This window comes from Cervus canadensis, chromosome 32 (assembly GCF_019320065.1).
Source record: "Cervus canadensis isolate Bull #8, Minnesota chromosome 32, ASM1932006v1, whole genome shotgun sequence".
NCBI lineage: Eukaryota > Metazoa > Chordata > Mammalia > Artiodactyla > Cervidae > Cervus > Cervus canadensis.
The window spans coordinates 37,342,235-37,369,147 of record NC_057417.1 but is presented as its reverse complement, the minus strand read 5'-3'; the positions used below and the strand labels follow the sequence as shown (position 1 = coordinate 37,369,147).

At 52.5% G+C, this 26,913-nt stretch overlaps 2 protein-coding genes across 2 annotated transcripts in view; both read left to right on the top strand.

Moving 5' to 3' along the window:
* The first annotated feature begins 1,031 nt into the window (after positions 1-1,031).
* The window catches only part of LOC122432994, a 48,379-nt gene continuing 22,497 nt past the window's right edge, over positions 1,032-26,913 (top strand). The window contains exons 1-5 of the mRNA XM_043455372.1: positions 1,032-1,174; positions 1,294-1,338; positions 2,923-2,961; positions 3,104-3,160; positions 3,514-3,540. Of these exons, the coding sequence (XP_043311307.1) occupies positions 1,324-1,338; positions 2,923-2,961; positions 3,104-3,160; positions 3,514-3,540 (138 nt within the window). The 5' untranslated portion in view covers positions 1,032-1,174; positions 1,294-1,323. The remainder of the gene's footprint in view (positions 1,175-1,293; positions 1,339-2,922; positions 2,962-3,103; positions 3,161-3,513; positions 3,541-26,913) is intronic.
* LOC122432993 (recombining binding protein suppressor of hairless) lies at positions 17,833-19,777 on the top strand. The gene has a single exon (XM_043455371.1). It carries the CDS (start codon positions 18,114-18,116, stop codon positions 19,572-19,574), a length of 1,461 nt encoding a protein of 486 aa, XP_043311306.1. The 5' UTR covers positions 17,833-18,113; the 3' UTR covers positions 19,575-19,777.

Below are 26,913 nucleotides of genomic sequence, written 5' to 3'. Positions count from 1 at the left end.
ACACCTCTATTTTCCAAATCCAGTTGCCCCCCAAATTCCTATGCTGAGGTCCTCTGAATGCCACGTCATCTGGAGGTGGTCTTTACAAGGAATCAAGGTAAATGAGGTCCTTAGGGTGGGCCCTAATCTATTATGACTGGTGACCAAATAAAAATGGGGAATTAGGAGACAGATACTTGTCTAGGGAGGGTGCCATGTAGACCTGGAGACAGCCATCTACATGCCTAGGAGTGAAGCCTGGAGCACATGCTTCCCTCAGGGCTCTCAGAGCAACCACTACCTGCTGACGCCTTGATTTCAATTTCTAGGCTCCACTGTGAGAATAAACGTGTGTGGCTGAGACCCGGGTCTGTGGCTCTTTGTTGCTGCGGCCCTGGGTCTCTAAGACGGAGGCAAGGCCATGGCTGTGTTGGGCTGTGAGGGGCTGTGGTCTCAGGGGAGGTGGGCCAGGCTGTGAGAGTCAGGCCCTGTGGGGATGGCCAGGGCCAGGGAGACCCCTGCCATGGTGCCTGAGGACTGGGGGCCCGAGCAGGGCTCAGGAGACCCTGGTGAGCGGGGCCCAGACGGTCAGCAAGGCTCACTTCAGCCCCTTCAGAGGGGACACATCCTGTGTGTCAGGCACACAGGCCCGGCCCCTGCCCTGGGTGCCGGGGCCCCGCGGAGAGTCTCCAGCTCAGGCTCCCTGCAGGTCCTGTGACTTCCTGAGGGCAGGGCGGCTACAGAAGCTTCTCTGGATGTGGAGTGGGGTGCAGTCTGATCCAGGGCCCTGATCGGCTCCCCCTGAAGCTTCCTCAAACTATGGTCCCAAGTCTGGACTTTCCCCCATCCCTCCCTTCGCTCGAGCTGATGGTGGGGGACGCGGCCCAAACTGGGCTCAGGGATCCCGATCCAGCTCAGGGAGGGGGGCCCTGACCCCGGACCCCGAGCGTAAGGGACGCGCCCTCCCCGCCCCGACCCCTCAGACCACTGCCTCCATGTCTTCCCCTCCTTCTGTCTCCCCCACCCCCGTTTCTGCTTCAGTTTCTGTCTCAGTTTCTGTTTCAAACACACACAACCTCTTTCCCAGCAGGGCTGGATGTGCTGGGAGGGGCTCCGCCCCTCCCTGGCCGCTCTTAAGTTGCTGGCTCTCAGGGCAGCGGTGCAGTGCTCAGCCAGAGCTCTGGGTGCAGGATCTCAGCTGAGGGGCTCTGGGGAGCCCGGCGTGGGGGTGGGGGAGACCTGCAGGTGGAGAACCGTCCAAGGGGTGGGCGAGCCTGCTTCTCTGAAGCACTCTTCCTCCCACTCTTCCTCCACCAGGTCCCAGAGGGAGGACCCTAAGCCACCATGCGCTACACTAGGGTGAGTGACTATGAGGGATGAGGGGAGAGTGGGCCTGGGGTCTCTTTTGCAGTCTGTCCCTGCTCCCAGCCGCTCAGCCCCAGCCCTGCTGACTGCTCCGCGCACAGCAGATCTGTACCACCCTCCCTGGGTCCTAGGGTGGCTGCTGGGGTGGCCGCTGGGGAAAGTGAAAGTGTGAGTCACTCAGTGGTGTCCAACTCTTTGTGAACCCGGGGACTGTAGCCCCTGTCCATGGGACTCTCCAGGCAGAGATGCTGGAGCGGGTTGCCATTTCCTTCCCACTGGGGAAGCACAGGGTCCACACATGGGACCTGTGCCATCAAAGCGCCCAGTCTCACAATGACCCTGGTCGAACACTCTGCTGTCGCCATCCTGAAATTCTGGATAATCGTTGGCAAACATGCTTTGGTTTCCTGTTGCTCTGAGCCCTTTCCTTCTGAAGCAGGTCCTGGCTGTGGGGCTGGGGCTCTTGCTGGGAGGTCGGTTTGGGGGGCAGCTCAGTGTGGGGGCCTCTGTTGGGACCGAGGAAGGAACGATGGACCAGGTTGCATGTAGGAATTAGAGTCGTCATGCTCGTGGGGGAGTCAGACATGGAGCATCTGCGGTGTCAGAGGAATGAGCCATCCTTGGGGCTCCTTCTAAAGCGTGTTCATGTTTATTGAATTTCTTTTGTCTCAGGGATCTTAGTTGTAACATGTGGGGTCTAGTTCCCTGGCCAGGGTTCCAACCGAACCCCCTATACAGAGTCCTGAGAGCCTTGGCCCCTGGACCACAAGGGAAGATACCCCACCCCGATCCTTTCCACATCCTGGAAACCCCTGAGTGGCGGGGCCTGACCACATGTTCCTGGAAACTGAAAGCATTTCTCTCAGGGCCCAGATCAGCAGCTGAAGCCACACTGAGCTCAGAATCTATTTGTTCCCTTTGGGGTGCCCTCTGCCCTCTGTACCAATCCCCCGTCTCAATTCTGAGGGTGACCAGATGCTCAGGGGCTCTGGGCCATGGAACCCCAGGATCTGGGAGTGGTCCTCAGGGGTGACCCAGGCTGAGTGCTCAGGCGCAGTGAGAGGACGATGCGAGCAGCTGCGTGTCCCCAGGACCCGGGAGGTGTTTCCCTGCCCAGTCACGTGTGATGCGGGGCTGACAGGATGGGCCCCCGGACACAGGGTGTGCAGACGGGAGCCCTGCACGTGCTCTGAGCCGCACTGACCCCCAGGTCCAAGTGGGCAGCGGGGACACGCCAGATTCCCGCCATTATGTGGAGTCTCCTGAGGGGTCAGTGGGGCACCTCCATGACGCATCAAGTGTCTGGAGTCTGGAGGGGAAGGGGCTGGGGCCGGGGGTCTGCAGGGTCAGAGGTCGGGAAGACTGGCCGCTGTCACCGTCAGCGGCTCAGACAGGACAGGACAGTGCCAGTTCCTCCCTGGTCAGCTCTCAGCGGGGCCACGGAGGGCTGGGCATCTGGGCACCATGCTGACCCGCCTACTCCAGGGCAAGGGGCATCCTTGGGTGAGTGTGTGTGCGTGTGAAACAGGTTCGGTGGTTACAAGGTCAGAAGCCTGAGTTTCACTGTTTTCTCCACAGGGAGTCCCACGTAACCTGGCTTCTCTCAGGGTCCGAATGGTAAGAAGCTCATCTCCACGTATATCTGTGGGCTCGGGAGGCCTGGGTTCTGCTGGATGAATCCGAGAGCGTTCTGGCCCACTTGGGACCCAGCAGGGAGAAGAACCGAACTTCTTTTACTCAAATCCCTCTCTGTTCACAGCACAGCCGTGTGGATTATTTCTGTCTTGAGATGAGAAATCAACCAGAAGAAGCACAGGTGGGTCAGTGTGGCCCACCCCCGAACCCTCCCCAGGTTGAGGGAGGTGGGGTGGGGTCACAGTCTCGGTGATGATGAGGGTCACAGCTCAGCGTCCAGTCCTTACACTGGACAAAGGCACACCTGTGTGGCAGGTGAGTGCACAGGAAGGGATACGGAGGCCCAGGGATGCTGAGGGAGGTGTCCGGACCCCAGGGCAACGAGGGCAGGGCAGGCATGCCAGACGCATGGTCCCCAGGTTGAAGGTTAGTTATTGGGGTGACTGGGCAGAGATGAGAACTAGCTGGGGCTTGGGGTTCAGGTAAAAGTGAGAGAGGGTGGGGGTGTTTCAAACAGTGTGTTTTTCTCAACAGATGGAGGCAGCCCTATTCGAGATGGAGGTAAGTTTGGACCTTGCCCCCTGCTAAGGGTAGTCCTCAGAGCTGGATCAGCCAGGGTATGGGGTCTGGGGCCCTGGCCCCCTTCAGACTCACCTGGATGCACGGGGGGCGGCAGTGGGGACCCCTGACCTCAGCAGCGGGGCGGGAGTGCAGACGGCACACTTCCTCTCCCCAGGAGGCACTCAGCGAGGATGTCGTGGAATACCTGGAAGATCACATTCAAGAGAACCTTCCAGTGAGTTGGAGCCACTGTCTCAGCGCCTTCCTTCCCGTCCCCTCTGGCCTCTCTTGTCCTTGGTGCTGGCACGTGTGCACAGAGCTCCCTGGAGTGGGGGATGAAGGGGGTCCCTGAAATCTCAGGTGGTGCAGCCTTGCTGGTATCAGCCTCCCCACTCAGCGCACAGGGGCCAGAGCCCTGGACTCAGCTTCCTGCCTGATGAGCCCCGTGGGCCTGGTGCTGGGTTCAGAGGCCAACCACCTACAGGCAGGTACAACCAAGCATCAGGGTTTGTTCTTCGAAGGGAACCGAGGGGCCAGGCCCAGTCTCTGGGAGAAGTCCTTGTGTCTGTGGAGCTGTTGGCAGGAAGCACGCAGTTTCCTTTCGAGGGTTTCTGAATCCCAGCGTCTCCCAAGGACTGGGAGGCCTCGGTCAGGGCAGGATCAGAGTCTGCCTTGCCAGGGGCGGGTTCCTGAACAGCCCCCCATCCCTGCAGGAATCCCAGCAGGAGTCCAGTGCCTTACTTCTGGAAGCACGGCAAGAAGTACGCTGCAGAATCCAGAGACGCTCGGTCTCTGCCTCTCTGGAGGTCCAGAATCCGGAAGAGAGCATCTGGGCCAGAGCCTGGCGGCGGTTCCTGGGCTTTCTGCAGAGTCTGCGGCAGCGGTGTTGGGATGTGCTGACCTGGCTGCGGGAGACGGCAGCGGCCATCCTAGAGGCCATCTACTGTGCGGTGGAGGCCATCTGGGGATTGCTGAGTGGTTTCAGCTTCTGTGCAGGGCAACTCTTCGGAAACCTCATCCAGGTCTAGGAGCCCCAGGTCGTTCTGGAGGAGCCCCACCTCATCCAGAAGGCCTTGCATGTTTCCCTTCCTGGAAACCATCTTCTCAAGCGGCCTTTACCCTCCTGCTCACCCTTGACCCTGACCCGTCCTTTAACTGCCCTCACCGCCTGTCCTGCAGGGAGGACACCACAGCATCAGGCCAGGTTTTTCTTCTCCAGGTCTGACCTGCTGTCAGGGAGGGGGTTGCTCTGCTGACCCGGGGCTGTGGGAGAGGCTTGGAAGGCAGGAGGCCCCAAGGACCACGGTGGCTTCCGTGGGTCAGCCTCCCTCAGTGTCTCTGCCTGTCGCTCCAGACCTGTCAGATGGGGCGGTGAGCTGATTCTCGGTGAGGGGGACCCCTGAGGGCTGGCTGTGGGTCCAGCAGGAGGAGGCATGGTGGACCCTGACCCTGATGTTAGTATCTTGGTGCCCTCAGCATCCTAAGGGACCCAGCTTGCTGTCAGCTCAGGCCCCAGCAGGCAGGAGACCAGGAGGAAGGCTGTCCCTGTCTCCTGGGCCTGCCCCTTCCTGTCTGAGGAGGACAGCAGCATGTCTGGCCTTCCTTGTGGCAGAGCCCCATTCTGGCCACACCCTTTCCCCTTCACATCCAGGGGGTCCCTCTGACAGGCCTGAGGCTGGACCGCCTCCCTCTGGCCTGAGATTCCCCGCTGCAAGGAGCCGCCCCCTGCCAGGCCCTGAGCAGCCTTGACTTCCTGGCCCTGTCCTTGCCTCACCTCCCCATCAGTATGCGAGTCTCTCAGACTTTCCCCTGAGTCCTCCAGTGAGCCTGTGCTCAACCTCCACTTGCCTATTTCCATGTTTTCTTTTCCATAATGACCTTACATCTGATATACTACTTCTCTCGCTGGAGATGTTGCTCCATGTAATAAGGTTTTTTTGGTTTGACATTAAATTTCTTCCCCATTTCAACATCAAGATGAGTTTGTTTTTTGTTGTTGTTTTTAGATTAAATCATTTCTCATTTCAATGCAAGTTACATGAAATACACTTTCTAAACATTTCCCCTCTCAAAGAAATGTTTCAGTTTTTGACCGATGATATTTGATATGTGCATGTACAAGATAAACTGGGGAGGTAACAGAACAAAATCCAAGGAAAATATGGAGGAAACAGTCCTTCATGGTGCAGGAGGGAGTGATTTTAATGCAATGGGTGTAATTTCCCAGGATTCTGGGCACAAGTTTCTTTCTTCCTATGGAGAATTCTGAAACAATGAAATATTACTTATGTAAATGTCAGTCATCTCACTTCTTTGACCTTTTAACTAGCACATGCAAATTAGAGACAGCAGTTTTCAGTGGTTATATGCTGTAAAGAAGAGGTTTTGTACTCCATTAGCATAGGATATCCTTTTGAAACCACTAGGTGGTGTTTCATGGGACCCGAGGAACTCTGGTCCTTTGTGTCTCAGCTCAGAAAGAATTCAGGGAGAGGCAAAAGGAGGCTGGCAGGCTACAGTCCATGGGGTGGCCCAGAGTCGGACACAGCTGAGTAACTGACACTCACTGACCTGTGAGACCCCGTCTAATCAGCAGGACGCTGCTCTGCATCACCACGCCTGCACAATAGTCCTTGGCTGCTGGCCAAGCTCCTCTCCCCCTGGGGTCTCTGCACAGGCTGCTCCTTTGGCCTGGGATGCCCTCCTTTCTCTTCCGGGGCAGCCCTGCCCCTCTATTTCAGGCCAGGGCCCCTCAATGCCCCACCACACGGCCTGGCACATGGGTGGGACTCAGGAAGCGATAACGCCTTGATATGTGTGTGTGTGGCTCAGGCGTGTTCGCCCTGCAGCCCCATGGACTGTGCCCACCAGGTCCCTCTGTCCCTGGGATTTCCCAGGCAAGGATACTGGAGTGGCGTGTCGTTTCCTTCTCCAAGGGATCTTCCGAGCCCAGGGATTGAACCCAGGTCTCCTGCATCTCCTTCATTAGCAGTCAGACCCTTGACCACCAGTGCCATCCATGCTGGGGGTTCTCCCAGTTCCGCAGTCTCGTAGCTGACCTATCCTTTCTCCCAGAAATGTTCTTCCCAGGAGTTCTGCAGGAGTCTTAAACCTAAACCTGTGACATGTGGGGACTCCCGTAGCCCTGTGTTCCAACACGTAAACGACTAAAGCTCCCAGCCCCAGGCTCAGAGCTTTCCCTTCCAGCTGTGCCCGAGAAACACCTCTACTTTCCAAATCCAGCTGCCCCCCAAATTCCTATGCTGAAGTCCTCTGAATGCCACGTCATCTAGAGATAGCCTTTACAAGGAATCAAGGTAAACAAGGTCCTCAGTGTGGGCCCTAATCCATTGTGACTGCTGACCTTATGAAAATGGGGGATTAGGAGACACATGTCTGGAGAGGACGCTGTATCGACGTGGAGATGGCGATCTACCAGCCTAGGAGAGGCCTGGAAGACAGCTTCCCTCAGGGCTCTCAGGGGAACCATACCTGCTGACACCTTGACTTCCACTTCTAGGCTGCACTGTGAGAGAAGAAATGTGTGTTGTTGATACACGGGTCTGGGGTTCTTTGTTATGGTGGTCCTGGGCCTGGAAGACATACGAGAAGGCCATGGAGGTGCTGGGCTGTGCGAGGCTGTTGCCCCAGCAAGGAGGCTGGCCAGGCTGTGAGCGACAAGCCCCGTGGGGCCGGCCAGGGCAGGAGACACCAGCCACTTCGCTTAGGATCGAGGGGCCAGAGGGCTCAGCGCCCAGATGGCCTTCATTCCCTCCTGAAGGCCCCGGCTGTGCGCCAGGCAGCCCAGGCCCCTCCTGTCAACAGCCGTGCCAAGCTGTTTGGGTCTTTAGGGACGGGTCCCACCGCCCACCCCGGGATGCTGAACCCCAGCCTGACTCTCCAGGCCCTCTGTGATGTTTGTCTTTCTGTCCTGCGTCTGTGAAATCCCAAGCACCCCACATTGCTGGGGACCCCACATCAGCCCTGAGACCACCCCTGATCGCCCAGCCCCACGTCCTGGGCGGCATCACTGGTCACACATAGATGATGCTCCACAGTCGGCCTCGTGCACCTTCTCTCCGTTCAGCACACTGGAACCAGAACCGCCCAGTCTCAGGGCTCGCCCCCCTGCACCTGAAACACCTCTTCCCCCCTCCACACCTGAGCCCCTGCCGCCCGCTCGGGAACTGCTTGGCTCCCATCAGCTCATGCGGGTGGGACGACAGTGGACTGACTGGTCCCCTCTCTCTCTGGGGTCAATGCTTCCTCAATGTTCCTGGGTGATGAGTGCATGGAGCCACCTCATTGACCATCCCCCACCCCAGACTCATCACAGAATTCAGCATCTCAAAACCAGTGCCTCTGCAAATCTGCTACTGGAATACCCACATAGGATGACCCACGAAGGGTGTTGCCTGGTGGTCCACTGGTTAGAATCAGGCGCTTTCACTGTCATGGCCTGAGTGAAATTTCTAGTCCCAGAACTAAGATCCCTCAAGTTGCTTGATGTTGCCAAAAAGAGAGAGCGAAGAACCTGGGGAATTTAAAAATGCAGATTCCTTGTCCTCACTCTGAATCTACATACAGTGGGGGTTGGGGACAGAAATCTGCATTTGAAGAAGCTGGAGTGGTGGGGGAGGGGAGTGGTCCTCCTGTGCGAGGGAGCTGGGCCAGCAGTTGCATTTCTTTGTCTTGTGGCTTTTATGTGTCTCTGCCAAGTTCTCCACCCAGGGGCCCACCTTTTCCTCTTATCTACAGAGCACAGCTCATGGCCTGGGTGAGAGAGTTTCACCCCGCATGGGTGGAGTCATACTCTCCATTTCTGAATCTGTCACACAGCCTCAGCAGGCCCACAAGTGCTACACAGAGGTGACCCAGGGGGCTTGGAACCCAGCGTGGTCACGACCAGACCAGAAAGAGGATGACACCCAAGTGTCTTCAACCAGCCATGGACCTGGGAATTCAAAGGCCCCAGAAGCCATGTGGGCCTCTGTCAGGACCCTTTCTAAGTAAGAGGAGGAGGAAACTTGTATTCGCAAAGCTTGTCAGCTCTGAAACAGGACAATAAAAATAACAGGAGAGAAAAGCCTTCATTTCCTCGGAGCAGTGATGGAGCCAGGCTGAAGTTTGGTGGCAGGAACATGACAGACGCGGATCACTGTTTTACAGAAGAGGCTGGAATCCAGTATTGATGGTGGACAGGGTGGCTGAGAATGAATTGGGAGAGCAACCAAAGTTGGTTGGAGGGGCCCAGACAGGGATGTCCCATGTGACATCTGAGGCTCCTTTCACTGCAACAATGGATGAAGGAGTCTTTTGGGCCTAGAAAAGAGAACAACAGTCTCAAAGGCCCCTTGCTGAATCATCTAACTTTGGAGAAAACAAAGCATAACTTTAGTTCCATCCTGATGCTCCAGGCCAGCTGCATCTATCTGGGACTTATCACCCCCTGTCCGGAAACCTACCACCCCCTACACCCGCCCAGAAGACTTATCACCCCCTGCCCAACTACAAGTGTCATCTCAACAAAAGAATACTCAAAATATCCCGCCTGATTGACGTTTCCCTTATCGCTTCCACAAACCTCCCTATAAGTATGAAGCCTCCCTGATCCCTTTCGGCGCTCAGCCTGGTCATTAGGCCGACTGTCGCCCCTCCTTGCCTGAATAAAGGTAACCTACTTCTGTTGAGGTCGTCTTTCCTTTTCTGCCTCGCCGGAACCATGCCTTACATTTTTGGTGCCGAAACCCGGGAGGGGGCGAGGCACTCGTCTCACTCTCTCTCACTCTTCCTCCCTCTCACTGTTTTCCCCTTTTCCCCGGAGTCTGGGAGCGCAAACATCCTCCGAGCTCACTTCTCTGCCAGGGCTCTTAAGTTCCCCTCGGGGACGCCTAGTGCCTTCGTGAGCGGTGCAAGTCTTGTGCTAAGACTTTATTGATGATTTGCGTACCCCCAGGCCTCGGCTTTACCCCCTTTTCTCTCTCTCTCTGACGACCTCCAGAATAGGGACCTCTTGCCATTCGACCGCTCTACATGCAACACTCCACTCCAGCCGGCCCCTAGATTAAGGTAAGATCCGATCCGGACGGAGTTCTAGAGGCGCCCTAGAATTCAGTCCTCTCCGGGTCCCGGGGAACCCCGGCCCAGGGCCACTCTGTGGGCGACGGTGGGGGACGCTCCACCTCGACACAGAGCTCTCTTCTCATAACTCCTATTGTGACTGCGGGTGACTACTCGAGTTCCCAATAGGAGCCTCTGCTTGCCTTTCAATGATGGGGTCTGGCCAGTCTGTCCTAGAAGATTCCCCTCTGGCCTGTGTTCTCAAAAATCTCAAACCACTCTCACTCACTGAACTCAAAGCTAACCGCTTAAAGCAACTCTGTACACAGATTTGGCCTCAATACCAATTAGACAATCAAGACCGCTGGCCTGAGGTCGGCACATTTGACTTTAACATTCTCCAAAATCTCACTGACTTCCTTAAACGGAATGGCAAGTGGTCGGAGATCCCCTATGCCCAAGCCTTTTGGGCCCTTCGGAGCAGGCCCTCCCTATGCCAGGCCTGCTCCACCCATGAGGTCCTTCTATGCACCTTGCCTCCCAAGCAAAAGGGCTCTTCTTCCTCAACTAACCGCAGACAGCAACCTTCTGCACCCCCAGAGTTCAACCCCGCGGACGAGCCCCCTCCCTACCCGCCACCCCGCCGCCCCTCTCCTTCCCCTTCATCCAACTCACCTACTGGCCCCGAAACCTCTCCTGACTCCCCCTCAGCCCCGCTACCCCATCTCCCCAACTCCCCCTCCCCCCTTCCTTCCCCCCCTGCCACAAGGTCAGTACCCAGCACATGTTTCCCCTAAGAGAGGTCGCAGGACCAGAGGGCCCCACCCGAGTCCATGTGCCATTTTCATTGTCAGATATGAGCCAGATAGAAGAAAAGTTAGGATCATTTTCTGAAAATCCTACCAGATACAGAAAAGAATTCCTGAGACTCTCCCAGGCCTATAACCTCACATAGAGTGACGTATATTATATCCTAAATGCCACTCTCACCCCAGATGAAAAAGACCGTATCTGGCAAGCGGCAAAAGCCCATGCTGATCATTTACATAACCAAGACCGGGACAGCCCAGTTGCTGATGAGGCTGTGCCTCAGTTAGATCCCCACTGGACTTACCAGCCCGGTGACCCAGGTATCAGGAGACTCAATCATATGATCACCTGCATTCTAGAAGGAATGCAGAAAAATACTCATATCCATGTCAATTATGATAGAGTCAGGAAAGTCACCCAAGGGGCAGACAAAAATCCAGCCTTATTCTTGGCACGCCTCACAGAGGCAGTCCAAAAGCATACCAACCTAGATATCACTACCCCTGCTGGGTTACTGTACCTTCATGTTCAGTTCATCAGCCAATCTGCCCCTGACATCAGACGCAAGCTTCGCCAACTAGAAAAGGGCCCTGAGACCCCCCAGAGAGACCTTCTAGAAGTAGCCTTCAAGGTGTTCAATAATAGAGAGGAGGAGGCTAAGAGAAAAAAAGAACGTGAGAGAAAAGCTAAATATGCCCTTTTGGCAGCAGCAATTAAAGAAAGAAATCAGCCTGGCCCAAGTCATCCCAGAACGGGTCTTAAGACTCCCCCTGGACCCTGCTTCCGATGCAACCAGTCAGGACACTGGGCAAAGACATGCCCAAACCCGCGGCCCCCGACAAAAGCATGCCCAACCTGTGGCCAATGGGGACACTGGAAGATGGACTGTCCCCGGGAGTGCCCTGGCACCCCTGGGGAGGTCCCCACCTCCCAGACCTGGAGAGTGGAATGTCCACAGGGACGCCCTGGCGCATCTGAGGAGATCCCCACTTCTCCCCGGAACCCCAGCCCAACTCTACAAGAATTGTTCCAATGATGGGGCCCGGATTCCAGCCCCCCGGCCCGTGTCTTGAACACGAGCTCGGAACTTAGGGTAGACGGGGTAGTGGCCGGAAAAAAGACCTCTTTTATAATAGACACTGGAGCCACTTTCTTTCTCTTAACTTCCTACTCTGGCCCAACTCAAGACTCAGAAATCACAATCAAGGGGGTCTCTGGAGTTCCCCTAAGGCCAAAAATCAGCCCTCCATTACTCTGTCAATTTGGAAAATCAACCCTTATACACTCATTCCTTATAATGCCTCAGTGCCCAATGGCACTTCTAGGGAGAGATTTGTTATCCAAATTGGGGGTCTTTATTACCATACCCCCCCTCGATACAGTCTCTATATTCTGCATGCAAATGGCACCTAGACAGTCCCTATCCCTCACCCCTGACCTTCCCTTAGATCTACCTGCCTTAGACCCCCAAGTCTGGGACACTGATCACCCCTCAATAGCCAAACATCATCCCCCAGTCCACATTACCCTAAAAGACCCCTCGACTATAATCACCCAACAACAGTATTCTCTCACCCCAGAGGCCCACAAGGGACTTAAGCCTATCATAGACCGTCTTCTTCAAGCCTCTATCCTAATTCCTACCCATTCACCACACAACACCCCTATTCTGGCAGTAAGAAAGGGACCAAACTCTTGGAGACTGGTCCAGGACCTGAGAAAAATCAATGAGGCTATTATGCCGACATTCCCAGTAGTCCCTAACCCTTACACCCTTCTGTCTACCATACCCCCGACTGCAACCCACTTCACAGTATTAGATCTCAAAGACGCTTTTTTCACCATCCCCCTCCACCCCCTCTCCCAACCTCTTTTTGCCTTCACCTGGCAAGACCCCGAGACTCACGTTTCCCAACAGCTAACATGGACAGTTTTCCCCCAGGGGTTTAGAGACAGTCCTCACTTTTTTGGACAGGCTTTACAAAAGGACCTACAGACTCTCAACCTAGCCCCGAGTCATCTCCTCCAATACGTAGATGACCTCCTCCTTTGTAGCTCAACCCAAAAACTCTGCCTCCAACATACTGCCAAACTCCTTGGGGCCCTAGGATCCTGGGGTTATCGGGTATCCCAATGTAAGGCCCAAATAGTCCAGACAAAAGTCACCTACCTGGGACTTTCCATATCCCATCAACAAAGAACTATTCCCCCAGATAAAATCCAGGCCTTAATTAACTGTCCACTTCCAAAAACAAAAAGAGAACTCCTGTCTATCCTCGGCCTCCTAAATTTTTTCCGTATCTGGATCCCCAACTTCTCCCTCATTGCAAAGCCGCTCTATGAGGCAACTAAAGGATGTCTAGATGAGCCCCTCTTTAATCGTTCCTCGCTGGCCAATCCTCTTCACCAACTCACCCAGAGCCTCCTCCGAGTGCCAACTCTCCACCTGCCAGATCACACCAGACCATTCTTTCTCTTTGCACTTTCCAACCAAGGACAGGCCCTGGGGCTTCTATGTCAGCGGGCTAGAGACACCTGGGCTCCCATAGCCTATCTATCAAAACAGCTAGACATGGTGACCAAGGCGTGGCCTCCCTGCATACAGGCCATGGCTGCATCGCAGCCCTCGTACCCGAAGCAAATAAACTCTCTAGACATGCCCCTTTAACAGTCTGTTCTCCACACACCTTCCGAGACTTGCTGTCACATGGGGCCTTCCTCTCCCTTCCCCCTTCCAGGGTACAGGTCCTACATGCCTTTCTCCTCGACCCTCAGCTCTCATTCTCCCCCTGCTCTCCCCTTAACCCCGCCAGCTTATTACCCATGTCCTCTACAACAGACTCCCTCTTACATAGCTGCAGCCTAACAGTAGATCTTACCCAAAACCCCTTCCAACATGTAACAGATCAGCCCATCCTAGACCCAGACACCCCACACTGGTTCGTTGATGGCAGCTCTCAAAAATCCCCGCCGTTTGCAGCAGGATATGCCATCATCCAGGGAGACCTTCGTCACAATCATAAAACACAGACAATTGAAGCTTCACCGCTGCCACCTCACACCACCTCCCAACAGGCAGAACTGATAGCTCTCACCAGAGCTTTAACTCTGGCTAAAAATCTAAGAGTTAACATACACACAGACTCCAAATATGCCTATAACATACTTCACTCAAACATCCTAATATGGAGAGAAAGAGGTTTCCTAACCCAAAAGGGATCCCCTATTATTAATTCAGACCTGATTCACAAACTTCTAGAGGCAGCACTCTTAACAAACAAAGCCGCTGTCCTCCACTGTAGGGGACATCAAAAGAGAAGTCTCATATCAGCCTACAACAATGCTGCAGACCAGAAGGCAAAGGAGATAGCACTGTCCCATCCTTCCCTCCAGTCCCCTGTCATCTTAGCTCTGACTCCACCCGACCCTCCCACCACCAGAAAAATCCTCTCTTATCTACACTCACTTTTTCATCCCTCATCCAAGACACTCCAGCAGTTCCTCCGTAACCACTTCCCCATATCCAATGCTGACCAACAATATTTAGATAACCTTACCCGCTCCTGTCAAACATGTCAACTTACTAACCCCAATTCCAACCTTAAACCGACATCCTTTCCAACCCATCAAATGCGAGGCAGCCTCCCAGCACAAGATTGGCAGATAGACTTTACTCATATGCCCCGGGTCCGGAGAGTCAGATACCTACTAGTCCTTATAGACACATTTTCGGGATAGATAGAAGCATTTCCCACTACAAACAAAAGAGCCCACACAGTGGCCCAAATTCTCCTCACAAAAATTATCCCCAGGTTTGGGCTGCCTTCATCCCTACAGTCTGATAATGGCCCAAAATTTACATCCAAGGTCACCCAACAGCTTGTCCAATTCTTACAGATACCCTAGAAATTTCACATTCCATACCGTCCCCAGTCCTCAGGAAAGGTAAAAAGGATGAATAGAATAATCAAAGAAACCCTTACCAAATTAACCCTCGAGGTACATCTGGACTGGACTAAACTTTTACCAATTGTTCTCCTCAGAATACGGGCTTTGCCCAAAAAGCCCCTGGGCTGGCCCCTTTGAGGTGATGTATGAAGGCCCACGCTCCCTCCTGGACCCCCCCCAAACCTCCTCCCATACCAAGCCTCCTACACTCCCCTCTGCTGGCGCGACTCCGCAATGCCCTCTGGAAATACGTCAACCACAATCTGCCTGCCCCTGACCCCCAAGCCTCCCTGCCGCCTTTACAAATTGGAGACATGGTCTATCTGTCTGATAATCCCCAGGGTGACCTAACCCCAAAGTGGCAGGGACCATTCAAAGTCATCCTCCTTACCCCAACTGCAGCTAAACTCAAAAAGGTCACCTCCTGGGTACACCTCTCTCGTCTAAAACGGGTCACCTCTAATCCTGCGCTGCCCTCCTTAAATGACACCTATCAGGTCTCCCTCACAGGACCCACCTCCTTAAAATTCACCCGGCGACAACCCCTGTCAACCATCGGAGAGGACACTGAATGACCTGGACTCTCTTCAACCTACAACTGTTCCTGACCCAACTACTACAAGACCTCTGGATCAGCGCCCCGACAGGAACCTCCTTCAAAGACCTGACTACACTGGTGTCTCAACTGTGGCTCCAGGGAACCTTCTACAACCTGACTCTAGACGAAATTGATTTCTTTACTCTCATTCTCTACATCATTCTACATCCTAATGAGCACTGTTCCTCCTCAGATTCAAACAACCACCAACTTGGGGCCTTCTGCCCCTCGCCCTGACTGGCCTCTCCCTGTCTCTCTAACCATAACTGCACTCCTAATCTTAATCCTTGCTATAGGCCTAGTAACTGTCTCCCCTCAGGATGTTCTCACCGCAGAAAAGGGAGGGACCTGCCTTTTCCTGGGAAAAGACTGCTCCTATTTTGTTAATGAAACGGGCATAGTCCAGGGCCGAGTCAAAGAACTTAGAGACAGAATTGAACGCCGCAGGAAAGTTACAAAACCTTTACATTCCCCAAAACCTGTTCCAACAGATACTCCCTTGGTTGCTCCCTTTCCTGGGACCATTGGTACTTATCATTCTATTCCTCTTATTTAGACCCTGTCTCTTTAATCTCTTTCAAAGGTTTCTCCAAGAACGGATTCGGGCCATCTCTCAAAATCAGGTCAAGACCATTCTTCTTCTCGAGAGCCTCACCTCAAGCTCAGAAAAAGGAGACTGTGGGCCCTAGGACGATCCTCCATTCCAGACCCAAAACCGTCGCCCCTATCCAGCAGGAAGTAGCCAGAGAGATACAGCGCCCTTTTTCCCTTTTTCTTATGATTTCAGGGTCTAAAATGAAGGAGTCTTTTGGGCCTAGAAAAGAGAACAACAGTCTCAAAGGCCCCTTGCTGAATCATCTAACTTTGGAGAAAACAAAGCATAACTTTAGTTCCATCCTGATGCTCCAGGCCAGCTGCATCTATCTGGGACTTATCACCCCCTGTCCGGAAACCTACCACCCCCTACACCCGCCCAGAAGACTTATCACCCCCTGCCCAACTACAAGTGTCATCTCAACAAAAGAATACTCAAAATATCCCACTTGATTGACGTTTCCCTTATCGCTTCCACAAACCTCCCTATAAGTATGAAGCCTCCCTGATCCCTTTTGGCGCTCAGCCTGGTCATTAGGCCGACTGTCGCCCCTCCTTGCCTGAATAAAGGTAACCTACTTCTGTTGAGGTCGTCTTTCCTTTTCTGCCTCGCCGGAACCAGGCCTTACAATGGACACTTCTCCAGCCTCTCAGAGTTCATGAAGCCTGCTTCACAAAAATGCCACATCGCAAAAAAAAAAAAAATGCCACATCGCATTGAATTATGTTACTTAAAGAATAGTACAGCTCTAGGAGTTGGTGATGGACAGGGAAGCCTGGCATGCTGCAGTCCATGGGGCTGCAAATAATCAGACATGACTGAGCGACTGAACTGAATCAAACAGTAATGTTTGATTAAAAATGTAAAAGCTTTTGTGTTTCAAAAGACACCATCAGAAAAATGAAAAGACAACCCACCAAACGGGGACAAAAATTTTGCAAATGGTATATACTGTCGGGAGCCGCCAGGACATGCCCAGGCCATGACAAGGTCACGAGAAGAGAAAGGAACCTGCAAGGCAGCTCTTCCCCTCGAGGTTGTCCTGGGGGCCCGGTATGTCCCTTTGCTCCTTCTGTCTCACTGTTGTTGGGCTTTATATTAATTTTTGGAAATATAATATATAGTAATAGGCCTCCCTGGAAAAGTCCAAGCCTTTTTGGAAATGCTCATGATTGCTCTGGCTCAGGACACAACCATAAACATCAAGTTAAAGAAGAAAAGGCCACAGGCATAGTTTGGCTGCTTGCTTAAAAGATTATAATGTTCTAGAATAGAAAAGAGTAGAGGCATTTAGATTGAGAAGTAGATATACTGCTTCAGTTTACTTGCTCGTTGGTTGAGAGGGTTTTCGTTATTGCTATTTCCTTGCTGCTATTTGTCCATTGTTTCCCTTTCTTTAAACAACATGGAAGATCATGGGTATTTTTGTAGAGTTAGGAAAGGGGGTACATAGGATTTCAATAGAAGATTTATATTAGCCAGCTTCACTGCCATTATCTCACTATTAATAGAGGTGTTTTGCTGTTTTAGAGGTGTTTTTGCTGTTTAATAGTTAATCATTGTAAATTGAGATTTTGTGGTTTCAGGTAAAGAAAAATATCAGGTTTTTCTCATGGTACTATTCTCAGAAATGTCAAACATGTTACTGTGACCCTTCCCATGTATTGTTTTATTGTCCAAAGAATTTACACTATACCTGAGATTTGTAGGACATTGTTTTTGTTAGAGTGAAAATGTTAGGCCATTGAGGCAAGAAGACTATGTCCGGGACATTTAAGAATAAACCCTGTAATCGGAAACGTTCTAGATGAATGTATAGGGGAAAAACATGGGAAGGAAAAATATTGACAGGAGCACGAAACAATATCTGATGTAATATGTGGTGACTTAAGGGGGAGTTAATGTTCATTGTATAAAAACTGAGCTGTCCTAAAAATAAACAAAAAGTTACCTCTTGTACACAACCGTCTGTGTGTGTGTGTCTGTCTTCTTCCTTGCCGACGCCACTCATCCCTTGGGTATTCCTGGTCCTGCCGGGGCTGGACCTCGGCAATATCTGATAAGGGATTGGTATCCAGAACATAAAACTCTCCTGACAACTTATGATAAAAAGACAAATAACCCAGTTTAAAAACGTGCTAAGGATCAAAGTATACATTTCTCCAAGAAATACATGAAGGGATGCTCAACATCATTCGTCTCTGGGGAATTGCAAATAAAAATCAGAGTGAGATACCACTTCATGCCCACTAGGATGCCCAGAATTAAAAAGTTGTGATAGCTCCACGTACGTCCCTCAGGGCGCGTCCCAAAACCCGGATAACCGGAGCGATCCCTGTGGACCAGATGGAGGGTTCGCCTGCGGAGGAGCCGCCTGCGCATGCTCCATCGCTTGGTCATTGAAATTATGAAACTGTCATTCAAATGGAAGCATTATAGTTCTTCGGAAACATTTTGATCTCAAAAGGAAAGGAGAATGATACAGATATACTGGCTGAGGTGTTTTGAGGTGCATCGAAGTGTTCCAGCCTGTGGCTTACCTTAACATGTTCTTGAAGTACCATGGCGTGGATTAAAAGAAAATTTGGCGAGCGGCCTCCACCTAAACGACTCACTAGGGAAGCTATGCGAAATTATTTAAAAGAGCGAGGGGATCAAACAGTGCTTATTCTTCATGCAAAAGTTGCACAGAAGTCATATGGAAATGAGAAAAGGTTTTTTTGCCCTCCTCCTTGTGTGTATCTTATGGGCAGTGGATGGAAGAAAAAAAAAGAACAAATGGAACGCGATGGTTGTTCTGAACAAGAGTCTCAACCATGTGCATTTATTGGAATAGGAAATAGTGACCAAGAAATGCAGCAACTGAACTTGGAAGGAAAGAACTATTGCACAGCCAAAACATTGTATATATCTGATTCAGACAAGAGAAAGCACTTCATGCTGTCTGTAAAGATGTTCTATGGCAACAGTGATGACATTGGTGTGTTCCTAAGCAAACGGATAAAAGTCATCTCCAAACCTTCCAAAAAAAAGCAGTCACTGAAAAATGCTGACCTCTGCATTGCCTCAGGAACAAAGGTGGCTCTGTTTAATAGACTCCGATCCCAGACAGTTAGCACCAGATACTTGCATGTAGAAGGAGGTAATTTCCATGCCAGTTCTCAGCAGTGGGGAGCATTTTACATTCATCTCTTGGATGATGATGAATCAGAAGGAGAAGAATTCACAGTCCGCGATGGATACATCCATTATGGACAAACAGTCAAACTTGTGTGTTCAGTTACTGGCATGGCACTCCCAAGATTGATAATTAGGAAGGTTGATAAGCAGACTGCGTTGCTGGATGCCGATGATCCTGTGTCACAGCTCCACAAATGTGCGTTTTACCTTAAGGATACAGAAAGAATGTACTTGTGCCTTTCTCAAGAAAGAATAATCCAGTTTCAGGCCACTCCATGCCCAAAAGAACCAAATAAAGAGATGATAAATGACGGAGCTTCCTGGACAATCATTAGCACGGATAAGGCAGAGTATACGTTTTATGAGGGGATGGGCCCTGTCCTTGCCCCAGTCACACCTGTGCCTGTCGTAGAAAGTCTTCAGTTGAATGGCGGTGGGGACGTAGCAATGCTTGAACTAACAGGACAGAATTTCACTCCAAATTTACGAGTGTGGTTTGGGGATGTAGAAGCTGAAACTATGTACAGATGTGGAGAGAGTATGCTCTGTGTTGTCCCAGACATTTCTGCATTCCGAGAAGGCTGGAGATGGGTCCGGCAGCCAGTCCAGGTTCCAGTAACTTTGGTCCGTAATGATGGAATCATTTATTCCACCAGCCTTACCTTTACCTATACCCCAGAACCAGGGCCACGGCCACATTGCAGTGCAGCGGGAGCAATCCTTCGAGCCAACTCAAGCCAAGTGCCCCCTAATGAATCAAACACAAACAGCGAGGGAAGTTACACAAACGTCAGCACAAATTCAACCAATGTCACGTCATCTACAGCAACAGTTGTGTCCTAACTACCGTCTTTTTGCTAGGACTTACACTGACTTGAGTGCGGCAAAATGTTGACAAAAAAAAAAAAAATGAACAATCTTTTGTGGTTTCTTGGGAAAACTTTTCATACCAGATTATACTATTCAAAAACCCCATTACCTGCAAGTGCTGATTTGAAGTGCAGAAGCCACAGTAAAGCAAAACAAACAAAAAACATCTAAATGTATAAACTTCTGGAAATCGATTTTTTTCAGCTGTTATTTTTGTTTGGTTGGTTTTTGTTTGGTTTTGTTTAAATGGGCAAGAAATAGAGATGTGGCTGAAGTAAAAGTTAATCAAACTAGAAGACAAAAATCTAACATAGTTTTTATGGACCAAGGAACTTGTATAAGCTTTAGTAAAAGGTACATTTTCACCATACCTTTTTTATATCACGTATATAATACATCTTTGTTACCAAATAGGTTGTTCTCCTCCCCACCCACTTTGAGCTTTTGCTCTTAAGTACATTCAGGTTCCAAGCCTGACCATGCTTGTTTAATCTAATTACCATCCTCTTCCAGGTCTTTCTGGTCCAAGGCTGGAACTGTTCTTTTTATTTTATTATTTTTTTAAAAGCTGAAGTCTTATGACTTTTCTTGAATGGAAGGTGTTTTGATTTCAGCAAGTCAAATCTTGTAAAGGCCTGCATTCATATTTCTTTTAAGATTATATGAAGTCTGTGCAAAAGCTTTAAAAAAAAAATGCCTCTGCCTTGCCTGCAATACATGCAATGTACTTAGTCTCTATTCTCAAAAAAAAAAAAAAAAAAAAAAAAGTTGTGATAGTAAATGTTGATGAGGATGTAAAGAAATTAGAACTTTGATATACTGTTGCTGGCAATGTGAAGTGGTTTTATGACCTTGGGCAATAGTCCAGTGGTACCTCAAAAAGTTCAAAGCAGACTTAGGGGTTGCCTGGTAGTGGGCCCTGAAGGATGATGGCTTAGGGGTGCAGAATGGCTGCTCGAGGTTGTTAGGTAGTTAGAATAGGAAACAGGAGTCCAGAATGGTGGTAGCTAAAAGACAAGGAAGGGAAAAGCCCGCAAAAATGGTCCGAGGACTGGAGTGAGGACCTCAGGTAGAACAAACAGCACTCCTGGCTAGCTCAATTTACATAGGGCAGGCCTGGGGGGAGGACAACACATATAAAAGAGGACAAGACGTAAAAAAAAAGAAGACATATAAAAGACATATAAAAAAGGTCTCTCTCTCTCCCGCGTGCTGGTGCGCTGCTCCATTCTCTTCTCTTCACTTCTTCGTGTCGGCATGCTACCACGCCTCGGGGATGGATTTTCCTGCTATTTTCTAAATAAAATAGAGCTGTAACACTGATCTAAGAGCTATAACACGGTCTGTCCAAGACCCAAGAGCTGTGCCGCACCGAGGGCTTTAATGTCCGTCACTCCAAATCTTTGTTGTGATGAGACAGAACCGAGAAACACACGCTCGCCTGACAAGGTGATGAAAAGTGTTCTGAGATTGATTGTGGTGATGGCTGAATAGGTTTCTGCATTGAACTGGGCACCTTGCTGGGTGAATTGTATGGTATGTGAATTATATGTCAACTAAAACTCTGAAGAAAACGGCTCAGTCTGCAATGAAACATAAAATGCCTTCAGATGATTGTACTCTGGAGAAAGGCATGGAGAGGCTGAGCACCCCATCTTAGGGGCCAGGTGTCTGGAAATGAGACCTGGAAATGTGACTTGCAGCTGAAACAGGATCAGCTCCCTGTCTGCCTCCTGCCCTGGAATTCATAGGAGGCTCAGGGAAGGGTCTGGTCTTCCTGGGTGTGGAAAGGGGGTCTCAGACAATTGAATGGGCTCCAAAGGGGCAGAGGATGCTGGGTGGGGTCTGGTGAACCCAAGAGAGACTTTCCCTGAGGAGTGGGTTTTGTAGGTCTGTCCCTCTGGGGCCCACCCTGAGAGCCCCTTACAGAGCCTGGTTCCTCTGCAAGGATATTAGAGGTTGACTTGTCTTCCCCCAAATTCCTATGCTGAAGTCCAAACCACCAGTACCTTGGAATGTCACCTTTCCTGGAGGTGGGTCTTTTCGGGGAATCAAGTTAAAATGAGGTCTTCAGGGTGGGCCCTAATCCATTATGACTGGTGACCTTATGAACATGGGGAATTAGATACTTGTCTAGGGTTGGCACCAGGTGGACATGGAGACAGCTATCTACACGCCTAGGAGAGAAGCCTGGAACACATGCTTCCCTCAGGGCTCTTGGAGGAACCAAAAGTTTCGTTGCTAAAAGTTTAGCAAGTGCTGACACCTTGATTTCACTTCTAGGCTCCACTGCGCTGTGCGTACTTAGTCGCTCAGTCATGTCTGACTCTTGGCAACCCCATGATTGTAGCCCACCAGGCTCCTCTATTCATGGGGATTCTCCAGGCAAGAATACTGGAGTGGGTTGCCATTCCCTTCTCCAGAGGATCTGCCCAACCCAGGAACTGAATCCAAGTCTCCTGTATAGGCGGGAGCCACCGACTGCACCACCAGGGAAGCCCAAGAATACTGGAGCGGGTAGCCTATCCCTTCTCCAGGGGGTCTTCACAACCAAGGAATCCAAGCCGGGTCTCATGCATTGCAGGCAGATTCTTTACCAACTGAGCTACCAGGGAAGCTCCTATGGGTGGTTAGGGGTCCTCAACGGTCAACCCAACTTACCTGTAGGCAGGTTTAGTTTTTCAGTTTCAATTATCAGCTGCTAGCATTTTCAGGGTGAATTAGTTACCAACATTCCACAGGAACAGCTTTCCTGTATTAATCTAACATCTGGGATTTTAAGTTTTATTCAATTTTAATTAAACAGGCGAATACACTGGAGGATATTGTACTGAACACGCGGGTAGACTCGAGAGGAGAAATCACTCCAGGGTGAGACTCGTTGACCTTGCCCACAGTTGGCTCTAATAGCTGCCTTTCCCCCACAACATACACACACACACCCCCCGACAGACAGACAGACAGACACACACAGACACACACACCCTGACAGACACACACACCCTGACACACAGTGAGCCTTGGATCCGCCGGGAGAGAACAAACGTGTGTTGCTGAGACCCGGGTCTTGGCTCTTTGTTATGGAGGCCCTGGGATCTCTAAGACAGATGCAAGGCCATGGCTGTGTTGGGCTGTGAGGGGCTGTAGTCTCAGAGGGAGGTGGGCCAGGCTGTGAGAGTCAGGCCCTTTGGGGATGGCCAGGGCCAGAGAGACCCCACAACTGGAGCTTGGGATTGAAGGGCCCCCCATGGGGCTCAGGAGACCCTGGTCATTGGGGTCAGTTGGTCCGTAAGGCTCCCTTCAGACCCTCCTGGGCTCCATCCTGCGTGTCAGGCCCACAGGCCCGGCCCCTGCCCTGGGTGCCGGGGCCCCAGGGAGAGTCTCCACCTCAGGGCCCTTGCAGGTCCTGTGACTTCCTGAGGGCAGGGCGGCTACAGAAGCTTCTCTGGATGTGGAGTGGGGTGCAGACTGTTCGAGAGCCCTGGTCGCCTTCCCCTTTATCTTAACTCCCAGCTGGTTGACATCCTTTTCTGGAGCTCCGCAACCTTCCTCAACGTGCTGTCCCAAGTCTGGACTTTCCCCGGCCCTCCCTGCCCTCAGGTTGACGGGTGGGGCTGAGGCCCTAGCTGGGCTCAGAGATCCCGTCCCAGCTCAGGGAGGAGGGGCCTGACCAGGGATCCTGAGTGTAAGGGACACACCCTCCCCACCCTGGCCCCTCAGAACTCTTGTCACCCCATCTTGCCTTCCTTCTGTCTTGGCCCTGCTCTAGTTCTATTTCTGTCAAACACACACAAACACAAACCCCCGCCCAGCCCGCTTTCTCTGCTCTGCGATGGTTCCACCCTCCCCACCCCTCCCTCCTCTGCCCTGAAGTCTCTGACTCTCGGGGGACACTGAGTCCGGACGGCTCAGCAGTGGACTGCTAGCTGGGGCTCTGCCGCAGGGTCTCAGGTGAGGGGCTCCGGGGCGCCTGGGCTGAGGGAAGAGGGGAGACCTGCAGGCAGAACATGCTCCAGGGTGGTGGGCGACCCTGCTTCTCCAGAACACTTTTCCTCACACCCTTCCTCCCACTGTGTTACAGTAGCCGAACCCTGGAGCAGCATGGCTAACGCCAGGGTGAGTGAGGGCAGGAGACGGGGGAAGGTTGGGCCCTGGCGTCTCCTATTTCCCCTGTCCCCTCTTCCATCAGGCCATCCTCCACCCCTGCTGACTGGGCCACTTGCACTTCCCTCTGTCCCACCCTCCCTGGGCTGAAGTGAGGGACCTTCCCGGGAGACTTGGGCTTGAAGGCCTGTGACCCATGCAGCCGACAGGGTCCTCTCTCACAGCGATCCGGGGCGGAGGGGGGTGCTCTGCTGTCTCTAACCCGACATTCCAAACAGTTACTGACACAGACCATATAGACGCCTGTTGCTCTGAGCCCTCTCCTTTATTTCTTTTGGAAAGTTCTCAGCTGGACTTCAACTATTTATTGTCTCTCCATTTCTACAAGGGTTTGTGCACAAAGATTTCTCTCTCTCTGTCTCGTTCTCTCTCGCTCTCTCTATTTTAACTTTTAATTTTGTGTGGGAATAGAGATGATTAACACAGCTGTGATAGTCTCAGGTGGACAGCGAAGGGACTCAGCCATACATACACATGTACCCATTCTCCCCCACACTCCCCCCGTCCTAGATCCCGTTCCTCACGCAGCGGGTCCTGGCTCTGGGGCGGCGTTCCTGCTAGAGGACAGGTATGGCAGCAGCTCTGTGGAGGTCCTAGTGGGCCATTCTGGGCTGAGAGGACTGAGGAACCAGAGTCATGGACAGAGGAGTCACTTTAGGAATTAGAGTCGACATTCTGGTGAGGGAGCTGCACATGGAGGGTGTCCGGGTCAGAGGAATCAGTCGTCCCTGGGGACCCTTTCTACAGCCTGGAAACCCGGGGGTAGAGGCGTGTGGTGTTTTTCTGGAAACTGAAGGCATTGCTCTCAGGGCCTGGATCAGGAGCTGAAGCCACGCTGAGCTGAGTCTATTCTTTCCCTTTGGGGAGCCCTCCGCCCTCTGTCCCACTCCCCCACCTGAGTTCTGAGGGTGACCAGATGCTCAGGGGCTCTGGGCCATGGAACACCGGGATCTGAGAGTGGTCATCAGGGGTGACCCAGGCTGAGTGCTCAGGCGCAGTGAGAGGACGATGCGGGCAGCTGAGTGTCCCGAGGACCCGCAAGGTGTTTCCCTGCCCAGTCGTGTGTGATGCGGGGATGACAGGATGGGCCCCCGGACACAGGGTGTGCAGATGGGAGCCCTGCATGCACTGTGAGCCGCACTGACCCCCCCAGGGCCACGGAGGGCTGGGCATCTGGGCACCATGCTGACCCGCCTACTCCAGGGCAAGGGGCATCCTTGGGTGAGTGTGTGTGCGTGTAAAACAGGTCTCGGTGGTTACAAGGTCCGAAGCCTGAGTTTCACTGTTTCCTCCTCAGGGAGTCCCACGTAACCTGGCTTCTCTCAGGGTCCGAATGGTAAGAAGCTCATCTCCACGTATATCTGTGGGCTCGGGAGGCCTGGGTTCTGCTGGATGAATCCGAGAACATTCTGGCCCACTTGGGACCCAGCAGGGAGAAGAACCGAGCTTCTTTTACTCAAATCCCTCTCTGTTCACAGCACAGCCATGTGGATTATTTCTGTCCTGAGATGAGAAATCAACCAGAAGAAGCACAGGTAGGTCAGTGTGGCCCACCCCCGAACCCTCCCCAGGTTGAGGGAGGTGGGGTGGGGTCACAGTCATGGTGATGATGAGGGTCACAGCTCAGCGCCCAGTCCTTACACTGGACAAACGCACACCTGTATGGCAGGTGAGTGCACAGGAAGGGATATGGAGGCCCAGGGATGCTGAGGGAGGTGTCCGGACCCCAGGGCAACGAGGGCAGGCAGGCATGCCAGATGCATGGTCCCCGGGTTGAGGGTTAGTTATTGGGGTGACTGGGCAGAGATGAGAACTAGCTGGGGCTTGGGGTTCAGGTGAAAGTGAGAGAGGGTGGGGGTGTTTTAAACAGAGTGCTTTTTTCTGAACAGATGGAGGCAGCCCAAAGAGAGATGGAGGTGAGTTTGGCCCTTGCCCCCTGCTAAGGGTAGTCCTCAGAGTTTGATCAGCCAGGGTATGGGGTCTGGGGCCCTGGCTCCCTTCAGACTCACCTGGATGCACGGAGGGCGGCAGTGGGGACCCCTGACCTCAGCAGCGGGGCGGGAGTACAGACGGAACACCTCGTCTCCCCAGGAGGCACTCAGCGAGGACGTCGTGGAATACCTGGGAGATCACATTCAAGAGAACCTTCCAGTGAGTTGGAGCCACTGTCTCAGCGCCTTCCTTCCCCTCCCCCTGGCCTCTCTTGTCCTTGGTGCTGGCACGTGTGCACAGAGCTCCCTGGAGTGGGGGGTGAAGGGGGTCCCTGAAATCTCAGGTGGTGCAGCCTTGCTGGCATCAGCCTCCCTACTCAGCACACAGGGGCCAGAGCCCTGGACTCAGCTTCCTGCCTGATGAGCCCCGTGGGCCTGGTGCTGGGTTCAGAGGCCAACCACCTACAGGCAGGTACAACCAAGCATCAGGGTTTGTTCTTCAAGGGGAATTGAGGGGCCAGGAACAGTCTCTGGAAGAAGTCCTTGTATCTGCGGAGCTGTTGGACGGAAGGCAGGCAGTTTCCATTCGTGGGTTTCTGAATCCCAGCGTCTCCCAAGGGCTGGGAGGCCTCGGTCAGGTCAGGACCAGGGTCTGCCTCTCCCGGGGCGGGTCCCTGAACAGCCCCCGCTCCCTGCAGGAATCCCAGCAGGAGTCCAGTGCCTTGCTTCTGGAAGCAAGGCAAGAAGTACGCCGCAGAATCCAGAGACGCTCGGTCTCTGCCTCCCTGGAGGTCCAGAATCCGGAAGAGAGCATCTGGGCCAGAGCCTGGCGGCGGTTCCTGGGCTTTCTGCAGAGTCTGAAGCAGCGGTGTTGGGATGTGCTGACCTGGCTGCGGGAGACGGCAGCGGCCATCCTAGAGGCCATCTACAGTGCGGTGGAGGCCGTCTGGGGATTGCTGAGTGGTTTCAGCTTCTCTGTGGGGCAGCTCTTCGGAAACCTCATCCAGGTCTAGGAGCCCCAGGTCGTTCTGGAGGAGCCCCACCTCATCCAGAAGGCCTTGCACGTTCCCCTTCCTGGAAAACATCTTCTCAAGCGACCTTTACCCTCCTGCTCACCCTTGACCCTGACCCGTCCTTTAACTGCCCTCACCGCCTGTCCTGCAGGGAGGACACCACAGCATCAGGCCAGGTTTTCCTTCTCCAGGGCTGACCTGCTG